The sequence below is a fragment of the Sander lucioperca genome, chromosome 2, assembly GCF_008315115.2.
Source record: "Sander lucioperca isolate FBNREF2018 chromosome 2, SLUC_FBN_1.2, whole genome shotgun sequence".
Taxonomy (NCBI): Eukaryota; Metazoa; Chordata; class Actinopteri; order Perciformes; family Percidae; genus Sander; species Sander lucioperca.
In genome coordinates, this window is record NC_050174.1 from 39,966,161 (window position 1) to 39,989,186 (window position 23,026).

The 23,026-nt window shown below is 39.3% G+C and overlaps 2 protein-coding genes across 2 annotated transcripts; both read left to right on the forward strand.

Moving 5' to 3' along the window:
- Positions 1–8,318, forward strand: LOC116054120. Its single transcript, XM_036008427.1, has 4 exons — positions 1–312; positions 483–941; positions 5,243–5,614; positions 8,170–8,318. The coding sequence occupies exons 1-4, from the start codon at positions 141–143 to the stop codon at positions 8,316–8,318; spliced, it is 1,152 nt and encodes a 383-aa protein (XP_035864320.1). The 5' UTR covers positions 1–140.
- An 8,084-nt stretch (positions 8,319–16,402) lies between these two features.
- Positions 16,403–20,577, forward strand: LOC116054110 (gastrula zinc finger protein XlCGF57.1-like). The gene is made up of 2 exons (XM_031305453.2): positions 16,403–16,691; positions 18,930–20,577. Exons 1-2 carry the CDS (start codon positions 16,520–16,522, stop codon positions 20,573–20,575), a joined length of 1,818 nt encoding a protein of 605 aa, XP_031161313.1. The 5' UTR covers positions 16,403–16,519; the 3' UTR covers positions 20,576–20,577.
- Positions 20,578–23,026: the final 2,449 nt, after the last annotated feature.

Genomic DNA, 23,026 nt, shown 5'->3' on the forward strand with positions numbered 1-23,026 from the left:
CAAGCACATGTAGCCCATGGATGTATGTAGCCGCTTTAGCTGCATGCACGTAGTAAGAGTAAATCAGCTCATAGACGATATTGAAGTCGTAGCGCTGAAAATTATTTCAGGTGTAGTCCCATGCGTGTAGTACACCAACAATGTCTTCCGTTCAGCATTTAAAACAGTTCGTCAACGAGCGACTAACTGCTGCTGCTGAAGAAATATTCGGAGTTTTTGAAAAAACTATCGTTGAGTACGAGGAAGAGATCGGTCGTCAGCGCAGACTGTTGGATATCGTTTGTAAACCTGAAATAACATTACTCAGGATAGGTGTGTAAAACCTCAACGGTCTTTAAAAACTAACATATGGTGTTTTGACTCATATAGGACCCTTATGGTTTAAAGACATATAGGCCTATTTGATGTGTTTTTCTGTCCTGTTTATCTATCATCACACAGTAACGTTAGTATCCTATTCCTTTTGTTCTCTGTCCCTCCAGAGCTCCCACAGCCACGTGTCTGTAAGGAGGAGGAGGTTCTCGCTGACCAGCAGCAGCTCTGTATTCAGGAGAGGAACTCCAGTCTGGACCAAGAGGAGCCAGAGCCTCCACAGATTAAAGAGGAACAGGAGGAACTCTGCGTCAGTCAGGAGGGAGAGCAGCTTGTACTGAAGCAGGAGACCGATGCCTTTACGTTGACTCCTACTTATAAGAAAAGTGACCACAGTGAAGGTCAGACTCTGAACTTCAGTATGGACAAGACTCAGATTGCAGTGGAGGAAAATCCTCTAAACTACATTTGGGTTAAAAGCTCTGTGGTATCAGAAGCAAACAGTGACCACCAGCTCCTCTCTCACAACTCTCATGAAGCTGAGAGCCAAGATCAGAAAGGAGGAGAAGACTCAGGATCAACTAGAAATGCAGAGCCAGAACCAAACAAGAGACATCACAGAAGCATAGGTCACGGTAACAATGTGAACAACCCTAACCTCTCAGAGATTCACCGTGATGCTCACGCAAGTAAAACATCTTCTAAATGTGATGTATGTGGAAAAGAGTTTAAGTATCATTCAATGTTGCAGAGACACATGAGAACCCACACAGGTGAGAGGCCCTATACTTGTAAAACATGTGGGAAAGATTTCACTCAGATGTCAACATTGAAGGATCATATAATAATCCACACAAATGAGAAGCTGTATATTTGTAAAACATGTGGGAAAGATTTCTTACGTAGCGATTATTTAAATGTCCACATGAAAACCCACACAGGTGAGAAGCCGTATATTTGTAAAACATGTGGGAAAGGATTTATAAGTAACAGTTCCTTGAAAGGCCACATGAGAATCCACACAGGTGAGAAGCCGTATATTTGTAAAACATGTGGGAAAGATTTCATACGTAGCGAGCAATTAAAACTCCACATGAACATCCACACAGGTGAGAAGCCGTATACTTGTGAAACTTGTGGGAAACATTACAGACGTATTGGTGATTTGAATATCCACATGAAAATCCACACTGGTGAGACGCCGTATACTTGTAGATTTTGTGGAATAGGATTTAAACTGAATAGCGCTTTAAAAACCCACCTGAGAACCCACACATGGTGAGAAGCTGTATGCTTGTCAAACATGGGAAAGATTTCAGAATCTTCGATACCTGTACCGATACCAATACTGTGACTTTGATACCGGTTCCTGAACGGTACTTTTTTTAATGAAAAGAAATTACAACATTAACCATTTTTGCACAAATCTTTTTCATTATTTTTTCAGCTCCTACTAGACAAGCCCTGTCTCTGTGCGTAACATAGTTTTTCCTGCGTGTCTCTACAACATGTAATGTGAGACAGCCAATCAGCAGCATTATCAGATATTGGTAGAAGCATGCGGCACGCTTATTGGCTCACCGACGCTGATGAAATCTACTCCGTAGGTATTGAAATTTGGTATTGAATAACAAGACATTTTATGATACTCGATACTAAGGAGGCAATTCACTCGGTGCCTAAAAAGTATCGAATAGGGTACCCAGCCCCCCCCCACACCACACACACACACACACACACACACACACAAACATCTCAGAGTTATTGTATTGCATGAGTAATTACATGCAATTATTGTATGTTTGTGTATATATACACACACACACATTTATATATATATATATATATATATATATATATATATATATATACACACACACACACAACACCAATTCTGACGATGGAAGTCCTGTAAATCGGTCTTGTCTTTTTCTTTTTTATGTATCACAATGACATGGTCTGTCAACAAATTAAAATACAAAAGGAAAGTTGTAATTGTGAATGTTGTCCAATCTCTTGCAATCATTGTCCCACATACAGTAACGTGCAACTTAGTACTGTTGAAATTGATAGATGCCATACAGAAAGTAGTGCAGTCTTGTGCATTTTCAATCTTTGTCATCACATGTTGTTGCCATAACTTGCATCAGAACATAAATACTATGTGATTTAAAGTAATTGTGTGAGCTTGATGGTGTTTTTTTGTGTAAATGTACATTTTCTAAGTATGTCAAAATTAGGGCTGCAACTAACGATTATTTTAATAATCGATTAATCTGCCGATTATTTTTTCGATTAATCGTTGAATCGGATAAAAAACATTTACATCAATTCAATACATACTTACATACATGTTGTTTTAGTTAATAGTTGTGTAAAGGTAAGTAACCCAAAGAGCAGATACAGACCGCGCGCACACACACACACACGTTCACTTGAAGCTATTCATTAAATTATTACCATCATTGTAGTAATTGCAAGTTAAGTTCATTTGTACACCGCATTTAAACACAGCTTAAGATGACCAAGTGCTATATAAAAGAACTTTAAAATGAAATTAAAAAGTACAACACACACAAATATATTTGTCAACAATAACTGATATGGGACAAAGCACAGAATATATACATGACAATAGATTGAAAAATGAATGGGCCAAAAAAGGCGAGTGAATAAAAACGTGTCTTTAGTCCTGCTTTATACTGTTATTAACGAGCTAACGTTAGCTTGTCATGCTAGTCAGCTGGATAACGAGTAAACACCACACCAGCACCAGAAGAGGGACGTTACGTTCCTCACTTCAAAACGGAACAAAAGTAGGACTCTGTAGTGACTTTACCCTGCTGTTGAACTCCCTTCCTCCTCATCAAGGACTCCAACATGTTTACGTTTTAGGTGGTGAATCATCACCGTGGTGCGCCCGTGCCATGCCGTGTCGCTTTTGCTTATTTTGCAATGAACACGTTTTCAATTTATTTAGTGTGAAATGCTCCCACACGTTGGATGACATGTCGTACTGATTTCTCTGCCTCCGCCATGTGTTTCAGAACGTTACGGGTCTCCGGTCTCTCTCCGTATTTCCTCTACTCCGCTCTACTCTTTTTTTCTTTTCTTTCGCTCCGCACGGCACTCAACTCAATTGCTTTTATCTCCGCGACTGAGTGGCGTGTCGCACGACACAACGAATCGATAATGAAATTCGTTGCCAACTTTTTTAATAATCGAATTTTATCGATTTTATCGATTCGTTGTTGCAGCCCTAGTCAAAATCACTTTAAAAGTTTAACAAGGGCTTCAAATCTAAGTACCTCGAGTAGTTTTATATGAAGCCTCCTAGACATCTTTTCGAGAAGTCAGATTTTACATTTGAGAGTGACTGACATCACAGTTTTATATTACCATATAAGTAGGGTTGGGTACCGTTTTTTTTTTCCAATACCGGTGCTTAATCAATACTTTTAAAATGGTGCCTGAACTGAAATATATATATTTATAATGTATATAATATAAAATATAAAAAAGGAGCACAAAATGACAGTTGGTGACATTAAAGAATGGCTTGTTTATTGCTAAGGCCATATGGTCAAAATTAAATGACATAATAATGTAATAACTAACTTATAACTGACTTATTTCACCAGTAAATTGCTGGTAAACGACAAAACAAGCACCAGATGGTAAAGGGTATTTTACAATAACTTAAAATGTACCACAAGGCTGGCAAGTTGAAAGTGAACAAGTGTCTGTGTGTTGTTTTTCCGACAACGACAGCTGCAGTCAGACTGTTAGGTCCCGGTGTTGGAATCCTCTACAGGGAAATACAGTCACACTTTACACCGTTTAACATAAACTGTCAGCATTTTAACCATTGTGTTTAATCCAGCTACTAGCTAATGGTAACGTAAAGTCCCGTGCAGCGATGCTTCTGAATAAAAAAAAAAAAAAGTCAGGCACCGGAATGAAGAACCGTAATTTTCATTCTTATTCGGTCTCGTTACTACCGTTTACATCGGACCCGGTGCCCTATTGGCACCGCGTTTCGGTACCCAACCCTAGATATAAGAAATCCTATTTTATGTCAAAATTTCTCTTTTTTTCTGGCCAAATGTATGGCATTTTTTCTTAATAAATGATTAATTAATTATTAAATTAGTTTCCGATTAATGACTATTTAGATAATCCAATGCCAACAATTCTAAGTGTAACCATCCCTATGTTACACTTTATGGATATAAAAATAAAAAATTACTCATTTAATTTTTAAATGACCGATTTTTTTTTTCTCCTTCAATTAATTTATTGAAAGCAATTGACATTGACATGTTTTAATTATATTAAGACATGTTCAAGGAGTTCAGATAGAACCTGTATCATGGCCATCTTTAGTTCAATGTGTTATATGTCATTATTTGTTAAGTGACATATATAAGTTGGTACTGCCAATTTGTTTAGTCTTGTCATGGTTAATGTGTGCAATAAACACACTTCATGAGAAAACAATCGTGGCAGAGAATCGTGATATCAATTCTAAGCTAAAAAATCGTGATTCATATTTTTCCCCAAATCGTGCAAGCCTAGTCGTAGCGCAGATAATTATTTCAGTTGAAATAAAACAACAATGTCTTCAGTTCAGTATTTAAGACAGTTTGTCAACGAGCGACTAACTGCTGCTGCTGAAGAAATATTCGGAGTTTTTGAAAAAACTATTGTCGAGTACGAGGAAGAGATCGGTTGTCAGCGCAGACTGTTGGATATCGTTTGTAAACCTGAAATAAATGTATTCAGAATAGGTGTGTAAAACCTTAATGGTCTTTAAAACAGAGGAGTATGCTGCATATAGGATCCTAACGGTTTAAAGACGTTGTATTTTTCTACCCAGTTGTCCGTTTTTCTAGTAGTATCCTATTCCTTTTGTTCTCTGTCCCTCCAGAGCTCCCACAGCCACGTGTCTGTAAGGAGGAGGAGGTTCTCGCTGACCAGCAGCAGCTCTGTATTCAGGAGAGGAACTCCAGTCTGGACCAAGAGGAGCCAGAGCCTCCACAGATTAAAGAGGAACAGGAGGAACTCTGCGTCAGTCAGGAGGGAGAGCAGCTTCTACTGAAGCAGGAGACCGATGCCTTTATGTTGACTCCTACTTATGAGGAAAGCGACCACAGTGAAGGTCAGACTCTGAACTTCAGTATGGACGAGACTCAGATTGCAGTGGAGGAAAATCCAAACAAGAGACATCACAGAAGCATAGGTCACAGTAACAATGTGAACAACCCTAACTTCTCAGAGATTCACCGTGATGCTCACGCAAGTAAAACATCTTCTAAATGTGATGTATGTGGAAAAGAGTTTAAGTATCATTCAATGTTGCAGAGACACATGAGAACCCACACAGGTGAGAGGCCCTATACTTGTAAAACATGTGGGAAAGATTTCACTCAGATGTCAACATTGAAGGATCATATAATAATCCACACAAATGAGAAGCTGTATATTTGTAAAACATGTGGGAAAGATTTCTTACATAGCGATTATTTAAATGTCCACATGAAAACCCACACAGGTGAGAAGCCGTATATTTGTAAAACATGTGGGAAAGGATATATAGGTAAAAGTTCCTTGAAAGGCCACATGAGAATCCACACAGGTGAGAAGCCGTATATTTGTAAAACATGTGGGAAAGATTTCATACGTAGCGAGCAATTAAAACTCCACATGAGAATCCACACAGGTGAGAAGCCGTATACTTGTGAAACTTGTGGGAAAGATTTCAGACAAAGCGCTGATTTAAATATCCACATGAGAACCCACACAGGTGAGAAGCCGTATACTTGTGAAACTTGTGGGAAACATTACAGACGTATTGGTGATTTGAATATCCACATGAAAATCCACACTGGTGAGACGCCGTATACTTGTAGATTTTGTGGAATAGGATTTAAACTGAATAGCGCTTTAAAAACTCACCTGAGAACCCACACATGGTGAGAAGCTGTATGTATTCTTGTCAAACATGGGAAAGATTTCAGAATCTTCGATACCTGTACCGATACCAATACTGTGACTTTGATACCGGTTCCTGAACGGTACTTTTTTAATTAAAAGAAATTTCAACATTAACCATTTTTGCACAAATCTTTTTCATTATCATTTTTCAGCTCCTACTAGACAAGCCCTGTCTCTGTGCGTAACATAGTTTTTCCTGCGTGTCTCTACAACATGTAATGTGAGACAGCCAATCAGCAGCATTATCAGATATTGGTAGAAGCATGCGGCACGCTTATTGGCTCACCGACGCTGATGAAATTTACTCCGTAGGTACTGAAATTTGGTATTGAATAACAAGACATTTTATGATACTCGATACTAAGGAGGCAATTCACTCGGTGCCTAAAAAGTATCAAATAGGGTACCCAGCCCCCCACCCACCACACACACACACACACACACACACACACACACACACACACAACATCTCAGAGTTATTGTAATGCCTGAGTAATTACATGCAAAATTATTGAACCAGTTGCCATAATCTGTCAATCGTATTTTATATACATTTATACACTTTTGTGTAAATGTGTCCTGAATTGACGAATTGCTCTCTTGACTTTCACTAATAAAAGGGGATTGTGAAGTTCACCTAAATGGCTCAAAGGTACATCTCATGAGACTTCAATTGGCAAGCATATATAGACACACACACACTGAGCACAACACTAATTCTGACAATGGAAGTGCTGTAAATCAGTCTTGTCTTTTTTTTATGTATCACAATGACGTGGTCTGTCAACAAATTAAAATACAAAAGGAAAGTTGTAATTGTGAATGTTGTCCAATCTTTTGCAATCATTGTCCCACATACAGTAACGTGCAACTTAGTACTGTTGAAATTGATAGATGCCATACAGAAAAAGTGCAGTCTTGTGCATTTTCAATCTTTGTCATCACATTTTGTTGCCATAACTTGCACCAGAACATAAATAATATGTGATTTAAAGTAATTGTGTGAGCTTGATGGTGTTTTTTGTGTAGATGTACATTTTCTAAGTATGTTAAAATCACTTCAAAAGTTTAACAAGGGCTTCATATCTAAGTACCTCGAGTAGTTTTATATGAAGCCTCCTAGACATCTTTTCGAGAAGTCAGATTTTACATTTGAGAGTGACTGACATCACAGTTTTATATTACCATATAAGTAGGGTTGGGTATCGTTTGGTTTTTTTCTGATACCGGTGCTAAATCGCTACTTTTAAAATGGTGCCAGTGCCTAAATGATGCCTGAACTGAAATATCTATAACATATTTATAATGCATATAATATAAAATATAAAAAAGGAGCACAAAATGGCAGTTGGTGACATTAAAGAACGGCTTGTTTATTGCTAAGGCCATATGGTCAAAATTAAATGACTGATTAATAATGTAATAACAATAACTTATAACTGACTTATTTTACCAGTAAATTGCTGGTAAACGACAAAACAAGCACCAGATGGTAAAGGGTATTTTACAATAACTTAAAATGCACCACAAGGCTGGCGAGTTGAAAGTGAACGCACCGCCTTTGTGTTGTTTTTCGGACAGCGGCAGCTGCAGTCAGACTGTTAGGTCCCGGTGTTGGAATCCTCTACAGGGAAATACACTCACACTTTACACCGTTTAATGTTAGCTGTCAGCATTTTAACCATTGTGTTTAATCCAGCTCCTAGCTAACGGCAATGTAAAGTCCCGTGCAGCGATGCTTCTGAAAAAAAAAAAAAGTCAGGCACCGAAATGAAGAACTGAAATTTTCGTTCTTATTTGGTCTCGTTACTACCGTTTACATCGGAACCTCTAAACTCTAAACTACATTTGGGTTAAAAGCTCTGTGGTATCAGAAGCAAACAGTGACCACCAGCTCCTCTCTCACAACTCTCATGAAGCTGAGAGCCAAGATCAGAAAGGAGGAGAAGACTCAGGATCAACTAGAAATGCAGAGCCAGAACCAAACAAGAGACATCACAGAAGCATAGGTCACGGTAACAATGTGAACAACTCTAACTTGTCAGAGAGTCACAGTATTACTCACATGATTAAAAAGACTTCTAAATGTGATGTATGTGGAAAAGAGTTTAAGTATCATTCACGATTGCAAAGACACATGAGAACCCACACAGATGAGAGGCCCTATACTTGCAAAACGTGGGAAAGATTTCAATCAGATGTCAACATTGAAGGATCATATAAGAATCCACACAAATGAGAAGCTGTATATTTGTAAAACATGCGGGAAAGATTTCCGACGTACATCAGATTTGAATGTCCACGTGAGAATCCACACAGGTGAGAAGCCTTATATTTGTAAAACATGTGGGGAAGGTTTCAAATGTAATGGTGACTTGAAAGGCCACATGAGCGTCCACACAGGGGAGAAGCCGTACCTTTGGAAAAAAATTATGTAATGCTACAGCATTGATAAGGCATATGAGAATCCATACAGGTGAGAAACCACATACTTGTAAAACGTGGGAAAGATTTCAGACGTAGTGATGAATTGAATGTCCACATGAGAATCCATACAGGTGAGAAGCATTATATTTGTAAAACGTGGAAAAGGATTTAAATCTAATAGTGTTTTAAAAGCCCACATGAGAACCCACAGTGGTGAGAAACCGTTACTTTGCTAAGGCATACAAGAATGCATACTGATGAGTAGTTTCCCTTTATATCACTATTACGGGTATTTTTGTTAGCAAACAGTATTTCTTTGAAACAATCGTAATCTCACAAATCAATGAAAAATGTTAGTTCCACAGTGAGTGCCCAGAGGTGGCTGTTAAGACATTTTCTGAGTCGCTTTGGTATACTACTCAGATCAGAATTAAAATTGTCAAAACTACTTGTTCAACCACCACATGATCTCGTCACTTGTGCACAACATAAAAGCAATTTGTCATTCTTTTGAACCAATTGCAAATGCTTTTACACAAACATGCAAATGATTATGTCTGCTGTTTCCTACATTATCAATTTCTTTGTCATGTTGATCAAATTATAATGTACAACATTGAAAAAGCACATGAAAATCCACACAGGTTTGATCAATAAACATATTTGAAAAAAAGAAAAGAAATCCACACAAGTGAGAAGCCGTACGGGAAAGTTTCAAACGTAGCTTTGATTTGAATGTCCATATGAGAATCCACACAGGTGAGAAGCCGTATATTTGTAGAACATGTGGGAATGATTTCCATCAGATATCATCACTGAAGTACCATGTGTATATCAACCCATACAGGCGAGAAGCTGTATACTTGTACATGTGGGAAAGGTTTCATATATAATAGTGTCTTTAAAGTCCACACGAGAACCCACACTGTGTGTGTGTGTGTGTGTGTGTGTGTGTGTATATATATATATATATATATATATATATATATATATATATATATATATATATATATATATATACATACATACACAGTGAAATAAACATATACATAGTGAAATACTGCAAAGTCTTTTTTTGGGCTTTCATAGCCTTTATTGACAGGAAAGGGGAAGGAGAGTGGGGTGACGACCTGCAGCAAAGGGCTGTGGGTCGGATTTGACCCCACGGCCGATTTGCTAAATCTTAGTGTCATGAATCCAGAAACGTTAGATTAAGCAAATTATATTTAAATTGGCTGAGGTTGTATAGGCTACCCACCTATTTTTCTGGCAGTTTACAGTATACCCATCGATCAGTCATAAAAGCCATTAGAATTTACTATATAGCCTATATATATTATCTCCATTTTGCTGGGTTTATTTTCAATATGTTAATTAATCCAGATTACACTTATGACAGAGATACCTTTCATTTTATTTATTGCACAATAACATTTCAACCTGAACCTTAAATGTATTTTTGACAAGGTTTCATTGTGTTTCTGGGAGTTTCCTAGCAAGGGGGCACTTGCTAAATTTACCTCCACCAGAGATCTTAATAATTTGACTCAATAACATTGTGATATCAAGAATGAGACACTAGGTGACAGCAGTACTCCTTTTTCACATGAAGACACATTCAATCAAAGCCCCTTTGTCAGTGGTTTGGTTTGAGCAATATAAACCACATTGCACTTAGCCAGTGATACTGATACTTTGTTGTCATACCCTAGTAGTTTTATGATTATCTTTCTTTAAAAGCAGACAGTTTCTACCTCATCCAATCTCTTTTGGAACCTCTGGAGGTTCCCCTGTTATATTTTAAATGGTTCAATAGAATAACAAAGACATTTATTTGGAATGGTAAAAAACCCTGGCTACATAAAGATAAAGACCTGTTAATAGAGGAGGCCTGGGTCTGCCAAAGACGGTGTATTACTACTATGCATTATTTTATTGTATTCTCTTGATGGTTACCTAAGTTGACGACCAAGGCCTGCTGCATGTGGGGTGATGATGAGTGTGTGTGTGGGGGGGATGTGTAAAGTTGTGAGCTGTACGTTTTGTGTTTCGTTTAAATGATAAAAAAATAAAAAATGTAAATCACAAAAAAAAGTTTCTAAGCATGTCGTAACTGGTTTATTGTCTTGAAATAAGCAAGAGGAGTGACACATTGTGGTTACATTTTCTACCCATCCCAGTGGAAATGTAGTGACTCTTGTCAGTTGGACCTTTTGTCATCTTCTGTGCACCCCAGCCTACACAATTAATCTATTGTGTTATTTTAAGGTTCGGCCCGGGGAAGTTTCCATAGTGGGAAATACTATTATGCTCAATAATCAAATTATGTCAGTGCATGTTTACAGCAAGTTTACAGTATGTAACAAGTACAACACGTTCTCAAGAAAGGACATAAAATCAAGTCAGGACTGAATGTGCCTCAGCACTGCTAGCTACAGCTACAACTGACCAATATTTAGCTGGTGGTTGGTAGAAATGTCCCACCCTGGAGATGATTGAGTAAACACAAAACAACTCCAGTAAATGACACCAGGCACCACTGGCTGCACTTCAACCTCTAAAACAGGTCTAAACACGAAGCTTACTCTAAGTGTGCAACATTGATAAACAATGACAGAAAACGAAACTTTAGACGTTTGCATGGCACTTTTATCAATCACGTGACAATGCCAATAATAATAATAATAATAATAAAAAATGTTGGGCCTGTGTTTAATTGCAGAATGTCTGTAATCAGTGGATTTCTCAGCAGCAGACAACAATCGTGTAGGTTAACCGCTATGAGAAATGTAGTTCCTCTACAGTAATGACTCAGAGTTTGAACAAATAACAAAACCCATCAGAGAAAGTCCATCACACTTCCAACGAAAAAGACATGTAGAGTTTCATTTCCACATACAACATTCACCATCATCGTCATCTGGAGTATGGAGACCTCTGTGTATAAAATGTTTTTGAAAAAATGATTAAAAAGGTATAGAACATTTAAAATGGAAATATTGCATTTTAGAATAAAACCTATTTGTTTTCAAAGGGAGATATGTATTGCGGCCTCCTTGATGTTGGATGATTATCCATCACAGATTAAATTCTTGCATGTCCTCTGATCAAATGCCCAAAATAGTGTGAGAGCTTCACAGATGCATAACTAGATATCATCTACTGTACTTTCACTCTGTGTGTGCCCAGCAGGCCTGCTTCATCCCAGAAGTACATCTTGCATGCGGTTCAGTTTTCATGACATAACTTGTTGGGTCTTCCACTGTCCTTGAAAAATTCCTGAAGGCTACATTTCAGCAGGATCGGAGAGATGCACCTTTATACCATTCTGGTTACCATTTTAACTGAGACTGCATGAGCTGAAAGCTGATACTAACTAACTGTCAAAATTTGGAAAAATGTGAATGCTTGACAAGAGATAGAGGAGAAAATTGACACCACTCCTTTTGTTTTGGCCCGGGGGTAGCATAACCTGCAATTTACCTCCACCAGAGAGCTTAATAATTTGACTCAATAACATTGTGATATCAAGAATGAGACACTAGGTGACAGCAGTACATACATCAATCAAAGCCCCTTTGTCAGTGGTTTGGTTTGAGCAATATAAACCACATTGCACTTAGCCAGTGATACTGATACTTTGTTGTCATACCCTAGTAGTTTTATGATTATCTTTCTTTAAAAGCAGACAGTTTCTACCTCATCCAATCTCTTCCTCTGGAGGTTCCCCTGTTATATTTTAAATGGTTCACTATAATAACAAAGACATTTATTTGGAATGGTAAAAAACCCTGGCTACATAAAGATAAAGACCTGTTAATAGAGGAGGCCTGGGTCTGCCAAATACGTTGTATTACTACTATGCGTTATTTTATTGTATTCTCTTGATGGTTACCTAAGTTGACGACCAAGGCCTGCTGCATGTGGGGTGATGATGAGTGTGTGTGTGTGTGTGTGTGTGTGTGTGTGTGTGTGTGTGTGTGTGTGTGCGCGTGGGGGGGGGGTTTCACGGGGAGGGGATGTGTAAAGTTGTGAGCTGTATGTTTTGTGTTTCATTTAAATAATAAAAAAATAAAAACTGTAAATCACAAAAAAGTTAACAGTTTCTAAGTTTGTTGTAACTGGTTTATTGTCTTGAAATAAGCAAGAGGAGTGACACATTGTGGTTACATTTTCTACCCATCCCAGTGGAAATGCAGTGACTCTTGTCAGTTGGACCTTTTGTCATCTTCTGTGCACCCCAGCCTACACAATGAATCTATTGTGTTGTTTTAAGGTTCGGCCCGGGGAAGTTTCCATAGTGGGAAATACTATTATTGCTCAATAATCAAATTATGTCAGTGCATGTCATGACCTGAAAATCTACCTTATATTGGCAGATGGGGATAGAGTTTATTGATGGTTGCACAGTCCAGGTTTCTCACTGAATGAAAAGCAAAGAAATGCAGTCTCTTAACTTTCGATTTCTTACTTCCTATGCATGAAGAATATAATATCAAAATATGGTTTGGATAAAGCATATTTATATATAGCAATAAATAGACACACATAGTGGGCAACTAAACCACAGAAAAACCTATTAAACAGCCACAGTGGCTACAAGAATTCACGTTCATATTTTAACAATATTTCATTTTAACGTCTCATCCCAGTTTACATAGTTTTCAATATTTGCATGTCAAAAGACATCTAGACGTGTTAAAAGTGGGCTACATTTAATTGAAATGTGAAAATGTATTTACACATTTAGGTGACAAATGATTCAACAGTATTTTCAGTTTGCATGTATGCTTGTATCACCAAGGCAAATTCCATAGTTCCACTACTGTAAAAAATAAACTGCTTAATGATTCTGATTCTGGTCTGCATTACATCGAAATATAATAATTTAAAGGTTAACGTAGCATTTAAAATGTCTGACTTTGGCCCTGTCACTTCCTGATCCGTAGGCTACCGGAAACCCATCCGTGCAGGTCCACTCCATAGACTGGTCCTATCCCCTGACCAATGGGCTATCCTGATCCTAACCATTCAAGGCCAATGCCTAACGTCAACTGTTTACACACATGCATAGAACAAAGCGGGTTTCCAGTATGGATCTGGCAGCCACAGGCTCCATCCAGTGGCAGTATCAAAAAAGACCATCTGGCAGACAGAAATGCATGCCTCTAACCCAGGGACACAGAATGCATCAATTTCCTAGCCTGACAATCCAGACCCACATCAAGATGTTGGGTCTAGGAACTCACCATTGGCAGGGCTCAATCCGAGGGGCGGGATAAACGGTTGTCTTTCAAATTCCCTCTGCACGCAATAGCCAACCAGAGCACGCTAGTTGATAGATTAAACTTTTGCCGTATCCAGTCGGCAAAACTCCGAAAACATCTTCCTTTTTTAAGAATGACTTCAGTGCTTAACTCCAAGTCTGCCAGAGTCGCGGCTAAAGCCGATTCGAAAGACCGCTGTTCGCCAACAGCAGCAACCATCTTCTTTGTTTTCAAGTAGCAAAACCGTCGCAACTCTGCCGTCCTTATGTTAAGCCTGCCCACCGACTCTATACACGATGCGATTGGCCTGACCAGAATTTGGTTTTTCCAGCTCGCAAGCCAACGGAGAGTTGCTAGACTGACCCTGGCTGCAAATTACATTAGGGTGCGTCTAGATTTCTAGGCTATCAATTTCCACCAGGATTGTTGACATTTGTGCATTGTTAAACTGGAACAGGGGCTTCCAGAGTTGTTGATAGTAGTTTCACCATCAACAAGTGCTGTAGACCGACCTCCTTTCGCTTCAAAATTACTGTTATTATTTTACCCCTTATCAAATTCTTTGAGTGTTGAGTAGGAAATGCCTCAATGGACCTTTTTCACAGCAGATATTTTGACTTGTCATAGTAGGAAAACCACAGCTGAAATTGATAACCTTAATGATGGCTCAATTCCATCAAGTGTCCCAGTAAGCTATTTCAGTGAGTCAGCATGCACAATACCAGGGCGTCTCCTAAGTGGAATGCAGCCATCATTAATGGTTTTGAATACACCTGTGCTTTCCCTACTATGACATGTCAACGTGTCTGCTGTGAAAAAGGTCTATATTTAACAGTTAGATAAAAGCATGCAGCAGCCTTGATTATTTAGTCGTGACCAAGACCAAGGCAAGTTTACAGTATGTAACAAGTACAACACGTTCTCAAGAAAGGACACAAAATCAAGTCAGGACTGAATGTGCCTCAGCACTGCTAGCTACAGCTACAACTGACCAATATTTAGCTGGTGGTTGGTAGAAATGTCCCACCCTGGAGATGATTGAGTAAACACAAAACAACTCCAGTAAATGACACCAGGCACCACTGGCTGCACTTCAACCTCTAAAACAGGTCTAAACACGAAGCTTACTCTAAGTGTGCAACATTGATAAACAATGACAGAAAACGAAACTTTAGACGTTTGCATGGCACTTTTATCAATCACGTGACAATGCCAATAATAATAATAATAATAAAAATTGTTGGGCCTGTGTTTAATTGCAGAATGTCTGTAATCAGTGGATTTCTCAGCAGCAGACAACAATTGTGTAGGTTAACCGCTATGAGAAATGTAGTTCCTCTACAGTAATGACTCAGAGTTTGAACAAATAACAAAACCCATCAGAGAAAGTCCATCACACTTCCAACGAAAAAGACATGTAGAGTTTCATTTCCACATACAACATTCACCATCATCGTCATCTGGAGTATGGAGACCTCTGTGTATAAAATGTTTTTGAAAAAATGATTAAAAAGGTATAGAACATTTAAAATGGAAATATTGCATTTTAGAATAAAACCTATTTGTTTTCAAAGGGAGATATGTATTGCGGCTTCCTTGATGTTGGATGATTATCCATCACAGATTAAATTCTTGCATGTCCTCTGATCAAATGCCCAAAATAGTGTGAGAGCTTCACAGATGCATAACTAGATATCATCTACTGTACTTTCACTCTGTGTGTGCCCAGCAGGCCTGCTTCATCCCAGAAGTACATCTTGCATGCTGTTCAGTTTTCATGACATAACTTGTTGGGTCTTCCACTGTCCTTGAAAAATTCCTGAAGGCTACATTTCAGCAGGATCGGAGAGATGCACCTTTATACCATTCTGGTTACCATTTTAACTGGTTCATAAACCATATAATTGTCATAGTCCAGCTAAAGAGACTGCATGAGCTAAAAACTGATACTAACTAACCGTCAAAATTTAGAAAAATGTGAATGCTTGACAAGAGGTAGAGGAGAAAATTGACACCACTCCTTTTGTTTTGGCCCGGGGGTAGCATAACCTGCCATACAAGTTGTTTTTACACTTCGGTGTTGCACGAATTATACAAACGAGATGTAATGTCTATAATGTAGGCTAATTAGCGATATTTAGAGGTGGTGAAATAACCTGAATACTTCTAAGTAATCATAATCTGTGAAGTAAGATCAGTACTTTATTAAATAGTACACAATTCCCTGGTGGAAAGAAGCATTACATTCCATGTATATGCAAAAGTGTACTTGGCAGATAAATAATATAGGCTATGATTAAATTATAAATTATTTAATTATAAATGATTAAATGCCATCAGTTAGAAGCGGAACGAAAAGCTGCCGAAATTCCACTGTCGGAACTTAACAGTGTGACACTTGGCGGAAGTAAACAATACAAGTGCACCTTCAGCTGCATGCACGTATTGATTTAGCTAACGATATTTTAGTTGTATCATTTTATAAATATACATATTCCATTTGTAATTAAGCAACAATGTCGGCATATCAGCATTTAAGACGGTTTGTCAACGAGCGACTAACTGCTGCTGCTGAAGAAATATTCGGAGTTTTTGAAAAAACTATCGTCGAGTACGAGGAAGAGATCGGTCGTCAGCGCAGACTGTTGGATATCGTTTGGAAACCCGAAATGAATGTACTCAGAATAGGTGTGTAAAACATGGTCTTTTCATTAAAAAGGGGGCAACAGCTCCAGCTGGGGACCCCAAACTTCCCTTTCCCCAGCCACATTACAGTTTTTGCCGATTGCTTACACACTTGTTGCGGAATGTGGATGGTTGTGTCAAAGAGTTCACACAAGTCAAATAAGAGGCAACACTCAAGAACTGCAATCAAAACGTAACAATCCTTTTTTGGCATTTTTGCAACCCACAAATTACTCTCTTTCAAAGCAGCGACAACACTCTGATGTAATGTATACAAAACACTGCTCCCTTTACCACTTTGTATACTTATTTTCTCATACAGGCTTCTGTGAAAGATTGTTCCAGTACAGAACATCTAATTACATTTCAATGAACGCACAAATAGAAAGGCATCAGAAAAAACAAATAAATAATATATATCAGAATCAGAATCAGAAATACTTTAATAATCCCAGGGGGAAATTATTTTTGTTACCACTCCAGGTATACAAACAACATATATTATCCAGACTTTTAACATATATAATAAAAACAAATATACAGTAGTAATAAATAAAATATGAAATGTACAGTGTTAATGTTAATGTGCAAATAGTGCAATAAAAAGAGAAAATTATTGTCTATGTTGAGATGATTATAGTGCAATAAAAAAAGAGAAGTGAATTGTCTATATATCTATATATGTTTATATATATATATATATATATATATATATATATATATATACACAGTTATTTTTTTCCCATTGCAGGTTTTTACAACAAAAAACTAAGAAAAGTAGAATAACAGTACAGTAATCAATACAATATGTTACTGTAAACAAACAATACACAATAAAAAATAATTGCAGTACAATTACAGTGCAATGGTAATCAAAAAATGTTTTGTAAATCATGGGATGGATGGTTTATGGATCCCACGTTCTGTTGGGTCTGGCCACATCACCTCATTCACATCACAAGCAATATCATCCCTGGCCAGGCAACGGGGGAAATATGGCCTTGCATGCTGTATCCAACCCTGGACTGACCCTGACTGACCCCACCTCGATGTCTCTGCATGCCTCTTCCATTGCTTGTAGAACAGGCATGCAGGCATGTGGTCGTACACTTTCCAATGCCAAGCCAAATTCATCAATTGGATTGAGAAATGGGGAGTAAGGGGTCAAGTAGGGACCTAGAGTGGCATGGTGATGGAGCACTCTTTGCAGACTAATGGCGGCACACAAGGTGACATTTCCCCAATTTCAGATAGTGTTTTGCATTTTTAATAGAAGTGTTTTCCCAATGATTGCTAGAGTTTTCATTCTTAAACAAAGTGTCCAATGTAAGAAACGGTGTGTAGTGTTATGCAAGAAGTGTGTTGCAGAAGTACAAACAAAGTGCAAAACAGAAAATGTGTTTTTACTTTTGGCCTCTTTGTTTAAGACTTGGATACAAAAGTTAAGGTTTTGATGCTTTTGTCTAAGCGCTCACTTTCAGGGTGTAATCAATCGGCGAAAACTGTTACCAGCTCTGACTGGGGGATCCCGAGGCGTTCCCAGGCCAGGGTGCAGATATAGTATCTCCACCTAGTACTGGGTCTTCCCCGAGGCCTCCTCCCAGCTGGACGTGCCTGGAACACTCCCAAGGGAGGCGCCCAGGGGGCATCCTTACAAGATGTCCGAACCACCTCAGCTGGCTCCTTTCCATGAATATATATGATCCAAATGGTTTAAAGCAGGGATCTTCAACAGGGGGTCCAGGACCCCTAGGGGGTCCTCAGAGTCAATGCACTTTTTAATTTTTTCAAAAATTAAAAAGTCTTAACATGAATCCAACATATTATAAGCAAAAATAAATCCCCACTGCTTACTGGCCTATAGGTAAGGTAGTCACTAATGTAGCCATCCACAGATACAGTTCATCGTACGGATTCACTGTGCCACATGTATGTGTAACATTAAAACATGATTTATAAAATCATGCCAACAATTATTAGGCTATTTGAATAGCAAAAAAGGTATGTATAAAGGCTTTAGGCCGCCCTACGTGTTATTGTAGGCCCAGTTTAATATGCAACTTCATTTTAGACAATATATGTAGTAGGGGGTCCTTGATCTGTCTCTCTTTCAGTTAAGGGGTCCTTGGTTTAAAAAACAATGAAAACCCCTGGTCTAAAGACATATGTGGTTTTTTTTCTGCTGCAATTTTTTCTATCATCACAGTAGTATCCTATTCCTTTTGTTCTCTGTCCCTCCAGAGCTCCCACAGCCACGTGTCTGTAAGGAGGAGGAGGTTCTCGCTGACCAGCAGCAGCTCTGTATTCAGGAGAGGAACTCCAGTCTGGACCAAGAGGAGCCAGAGCCTCCACAGATTAAAGAGGAACAGGAGGAACTCTGCGTCAGTCAGGAGGGAGAGCAGCTTGTACTGAAGCAGGAGACCGATGCCTTTACGTTGACTCCTACTTATAAGGAAAGTGACCACAGTGAAGGTCAGACTCTGAACTTCAGTATGGACGAGACTCAGATTGCAGTGGAGGAAAATCCTCTAAACTACATTTGGGTTAAAAGCTCTGTGGTATCAGAAGCAAACAGTGACCACCAGCTCCTCTCTCACAACTCTCATGAAGCTGAGAGCCAAGATCAGAAAGGAGGAGAAGACTCAGGATCAACTAGAAATGCAGAGCCAGAACCAAACAAGAGACATCACAGAAGCATAGGTCACGGTAACAATGTGAACAACCCTAACCTCTCAGAGATTCACCGTGATGCTCACGCAAGTAAAACATCTTCTAAATGTGATGTATGTGGAAAAGAGTTTAAGTATCATTCACGATTGCAAAGACACATGAGAACCCACACAGGTGAGAAGCCTTATACTTGTAAAACATGTGGGAAAGATTTCGGAACTAGCTATGAATTGAATGTCCACGTGAGAACCCACACAGGTGAGAAGCCGTACCTTTGCAAGACCTGCGGGAAAAGATTCAGAGCCACTTCAGCAGTGAAAGTCCACATGAGAACCCACACAGGGGAGAAGTCGTATACTTGCAAAACATGCGGGAGAGCTTTCAGAAATGTTGGTCACTTGACAATCCACATGAGAACCCACACTGGTGAGAAGCCGTATACTTGCAAAACATGCGGGAAAGGTTTCACGTGTAGTAGTCACTTGAAACTCCACAAGAGAATCCACACAGGTGAGAAGCCGTATACTTGTAAAACATGCGGGAAATGTTTCAAACATAATAGTGACTTTAAAGTCCACACGAGAACCCACACAGGGGAGAAGCCTTACCTTTGCAATACCTGCGGGAAAATATTCCGTGACAATTCAGTATTGATTAGGCATATGAGAATCCACACGGGTGAGAGGCCGTTTACTTGCAAAACATGCGGGAAAAGTTTCAAATTGAATAGTGTCTTGAACGTCCACGTGAGAATCCACACAGGCGAGAAGCCGTATACTTGTAAAACGTGCGGGAAAAGTTTCAAATGTAATGGTGAATTGAAAGTCCACACGAGAACCCACACAGGTGAGAAGCCGTACCTTTGCAAGACCTGCGGGAAAAGATTCAGTGACAATTCAGCGTTGATACGGCATACGAGAATCCACACGGGTGAGAGGCCTTATACTTGCAAAACATGTGGGAAGGATTTCAATCGGCCGTCATCATTGAAGTATCATACAAGAACCCACACAGGCGAGAAGCCGCATATTTGTGTAACGTGTGGGAAAGGTTTCACATGTAATAGTGTCTTGACAAAACACATGAGAATCCACACAGGTGAGAAGCCGTATTCTTGTAAAACATGCGGGGAAAATTTCAGACGTAGCGATAAATTGAATGTGCACATTAGAAGAACCCACACAGGTGAGAACCCGCACTATTGCAAAGGCACATAAGAGGGCATGCAGACACGTAGTTTTCTGTTTGAACTCACACGACTGAGCTGTCACATAACGTGGAGAAGGATTTTCTCAAATGACATTCCTAGGTTGAAACCTAGTATATGGTGCTTAATTGTGGTTAAATTGTTACAGGGATAGTAAATGACGGTGTCTAAGAGGAATTATTGGGGCCCAGTCTGATCTCATGAAGTGGCGTATATATGACACGCCAATTTGTATGCTGTTATTGGCGTGTTATGAAGACGCACACTCGCTTTTCAGCATGTTTATCAACGCCGTTTGTCCTCCATTGACTTACATTACCTTGCGTTTGCGTGTGAATTGACGCTGTAGCGAGTAGTAGGGTGGTTGATGTGTAAAACACAGGATTTTCACACAGGAGATCGGCAATCGCGTCCTGCGTGTGATGTTTCCTTCATTTTCCGCGCGTGTTGTTTCCTTCCTTCCTTGTTTTTCTTTTCCTAAACCCAACCCAGTTCTTCTTTTCCTAATCCCAACCGGTTTTTCTTTTCCTCCGCGTGTGACGTTAAAACCAACCGTAGCCTCGCGATAACACGTAGCCTCGCGATAACACGCCACGTGGCTTTAGAAAGTGGCGTGTATGTTTACGCTGCGATACAGCAGACTGCCGTCCGCTGTATACAGCGTAGACATACACGCGGATAGCTCAAAATGCGTACAGATAACACGCCACATGGCTTTAGGAAAGTGGCGTGTATGTTTACACGAAGTCATGATGCCACATTGTGGGGCCTCATTTATCAACCGTCCGTATGCACAGATGTATGCGTATGTAATGCATAACAACATTGCCGCGCAAAGTGTGGAATTTACCAGCTTGTACTTACACTTAGGGATGTGTGTAAATATAAGAACAGCTCTGGCCATGCTTAGGAACAGAATCTAGTGGTAGAATAGCGATACTACAAATTAAAACATTTAAGTGTCACAGTATGCATTACGTAATCAACATCCACATATGGCCTGTGTTTCCTTTTATTAGAAAACACTCAATCATTCGTCTAGTTTTAAACAGACAAGTTGCCCAATTGGTGTCAAATCCTATAAAAGACTGTGCTATGACAAATGTTTGAAATATAGTGCAATGGCTTATGGGAAGACTTGGCAAACAATGTGCTCAAAGATCGCTCTGATCTGCTTGGGCACAGAGTCTAAGTAGGTACTGCTTCCCCAAAAATGTACTGCTGGATTTGTGATGTGATATTTGTGACCTTCACCCATGCAGCATTTTTTCTTTTGTTTGTAATTCCTCCTGCACTGATTGAACCAAACTATATTTGTTGGTTGATTCAATACTTACTGATGTGCGTACGATTGGCTTGCGCACGTTTATTAAATACAGATTGTTTTTGTACTCAAGCACATACTAAGAATTTAGAACATTTTCTATGCACTGTTAATAAATGAGGTTTTTAAATGTTCATCTGTAGCAAGAAGGAGCGTTACCGCAGATCCTTCATTCCAGCAGCAGTCAGACTCTTTAATGCAACATCTTAATGTAGCACATAATGTAATTTTTAGTGGGCACAAATTAGTATTTTGTGGCCACAATTTCTTTTTGGAGGTCATGTCTGGGGCTCCGTAGTTGCATACTCTTTTTAACCAACTCACAACACAAGCATGCTCACACTTGCTAACAGCATCTCAGCTGACTCCTTAGGTGCTTCTCATGTCGCATATTGGATAGCTCCTCGACTCCTCGGTCCTCGGCTGAATCGGAAGTTGTTCTGTTCCTCCTCGGTGAAGGCCATCTCAAAGCTCTCATTTCTGCCCCGAGGAGCAAGCATCGAGGAGCCATGAGCGAGGATACACGAGAGCAGCCTTCCCGGAAGCCATGCAGCTGAAGGATTTGCTAACTCAGCCCAATCAGCTGACGTATTTGTGCGACGCTTCAGTGGAAAGGACGTCTCATGCCTCTAAAACATATTTCCTCAGTTCCTCTCTCCTCCCATGATTTCCTCGCGTCTCTCCCGTGCCTCCTTGGTGGGAGGGACTGGGAAGGGAGGCAAGTGGAGGAGTCGAGGAGGCAATTTAAGCGACATGAGAAGCACCTCTTGCCTGTTTGTACAGAGAATACCAACTTCTGCCCTCCAATAGGCGATTTAGAGTCCCTCCATTTAAACGGAACAGGCTGAAGAATTCTTTTATATCAGTCTATCCTGGTACTAAACCCCATATCAGTGTGCTGCTAACCGAGATCTGAATCCAGAGGATAAATGACTATTGTCACACACTCGCATATTTATTTTCACTTCAGTTTACGTTAGGCTTTTTTCTGTTTGGCACTGCTTTTTGTTTTGTTTTCTCAATGGTTTATCTGCATTGATTGATTCTGATGGTCTTTTTTTGATAATCTGTATGTCGACAGTCTAAAATAAAGAAGTTATGATGTCACGCAACCTTTGGGTGTGTCGCCTTTTTAAT

Excerpts from the sequence above, each read along its gene's own strand:
- LOC116054120 (XM_036008427.1), top strand. The coding sequence starts at position 141 with ATGTCTTCCGTTCAGCATTTAAAACAGTTCGTCAACGAGCGACTAACT. Across the intron at positions 313-482 it reads AATAACATTACTCAGGATAG|AGCTCCCACAGCCACGTGTC; the intron begins GTGTGTAAAACC and ends CTGTCCCTCCAG. Across the intron at positions 942-5,242 it reads GAGACATCACAGAAGCATAG|AGCTCCCACAGCCACGTGTC; the intron begins GTCACGGTAACA and ends CTGTCCCTCCAG.
- LOC116054110 (XM_031305453.2), top strand. The coding sequence starts at position 16,520 with ATGTCGGCATATCAGCATTTAAGACGGTTTGTCAACGAGCGACTAACT. Across the intron at positions 16,692-18,929 it reads AATGAATGTACTCAGAATAG|AGCTCCCACAGCCACGTGTC; the intron begins GTGTGTAAAACA and ends CTGTCCCTCCAG.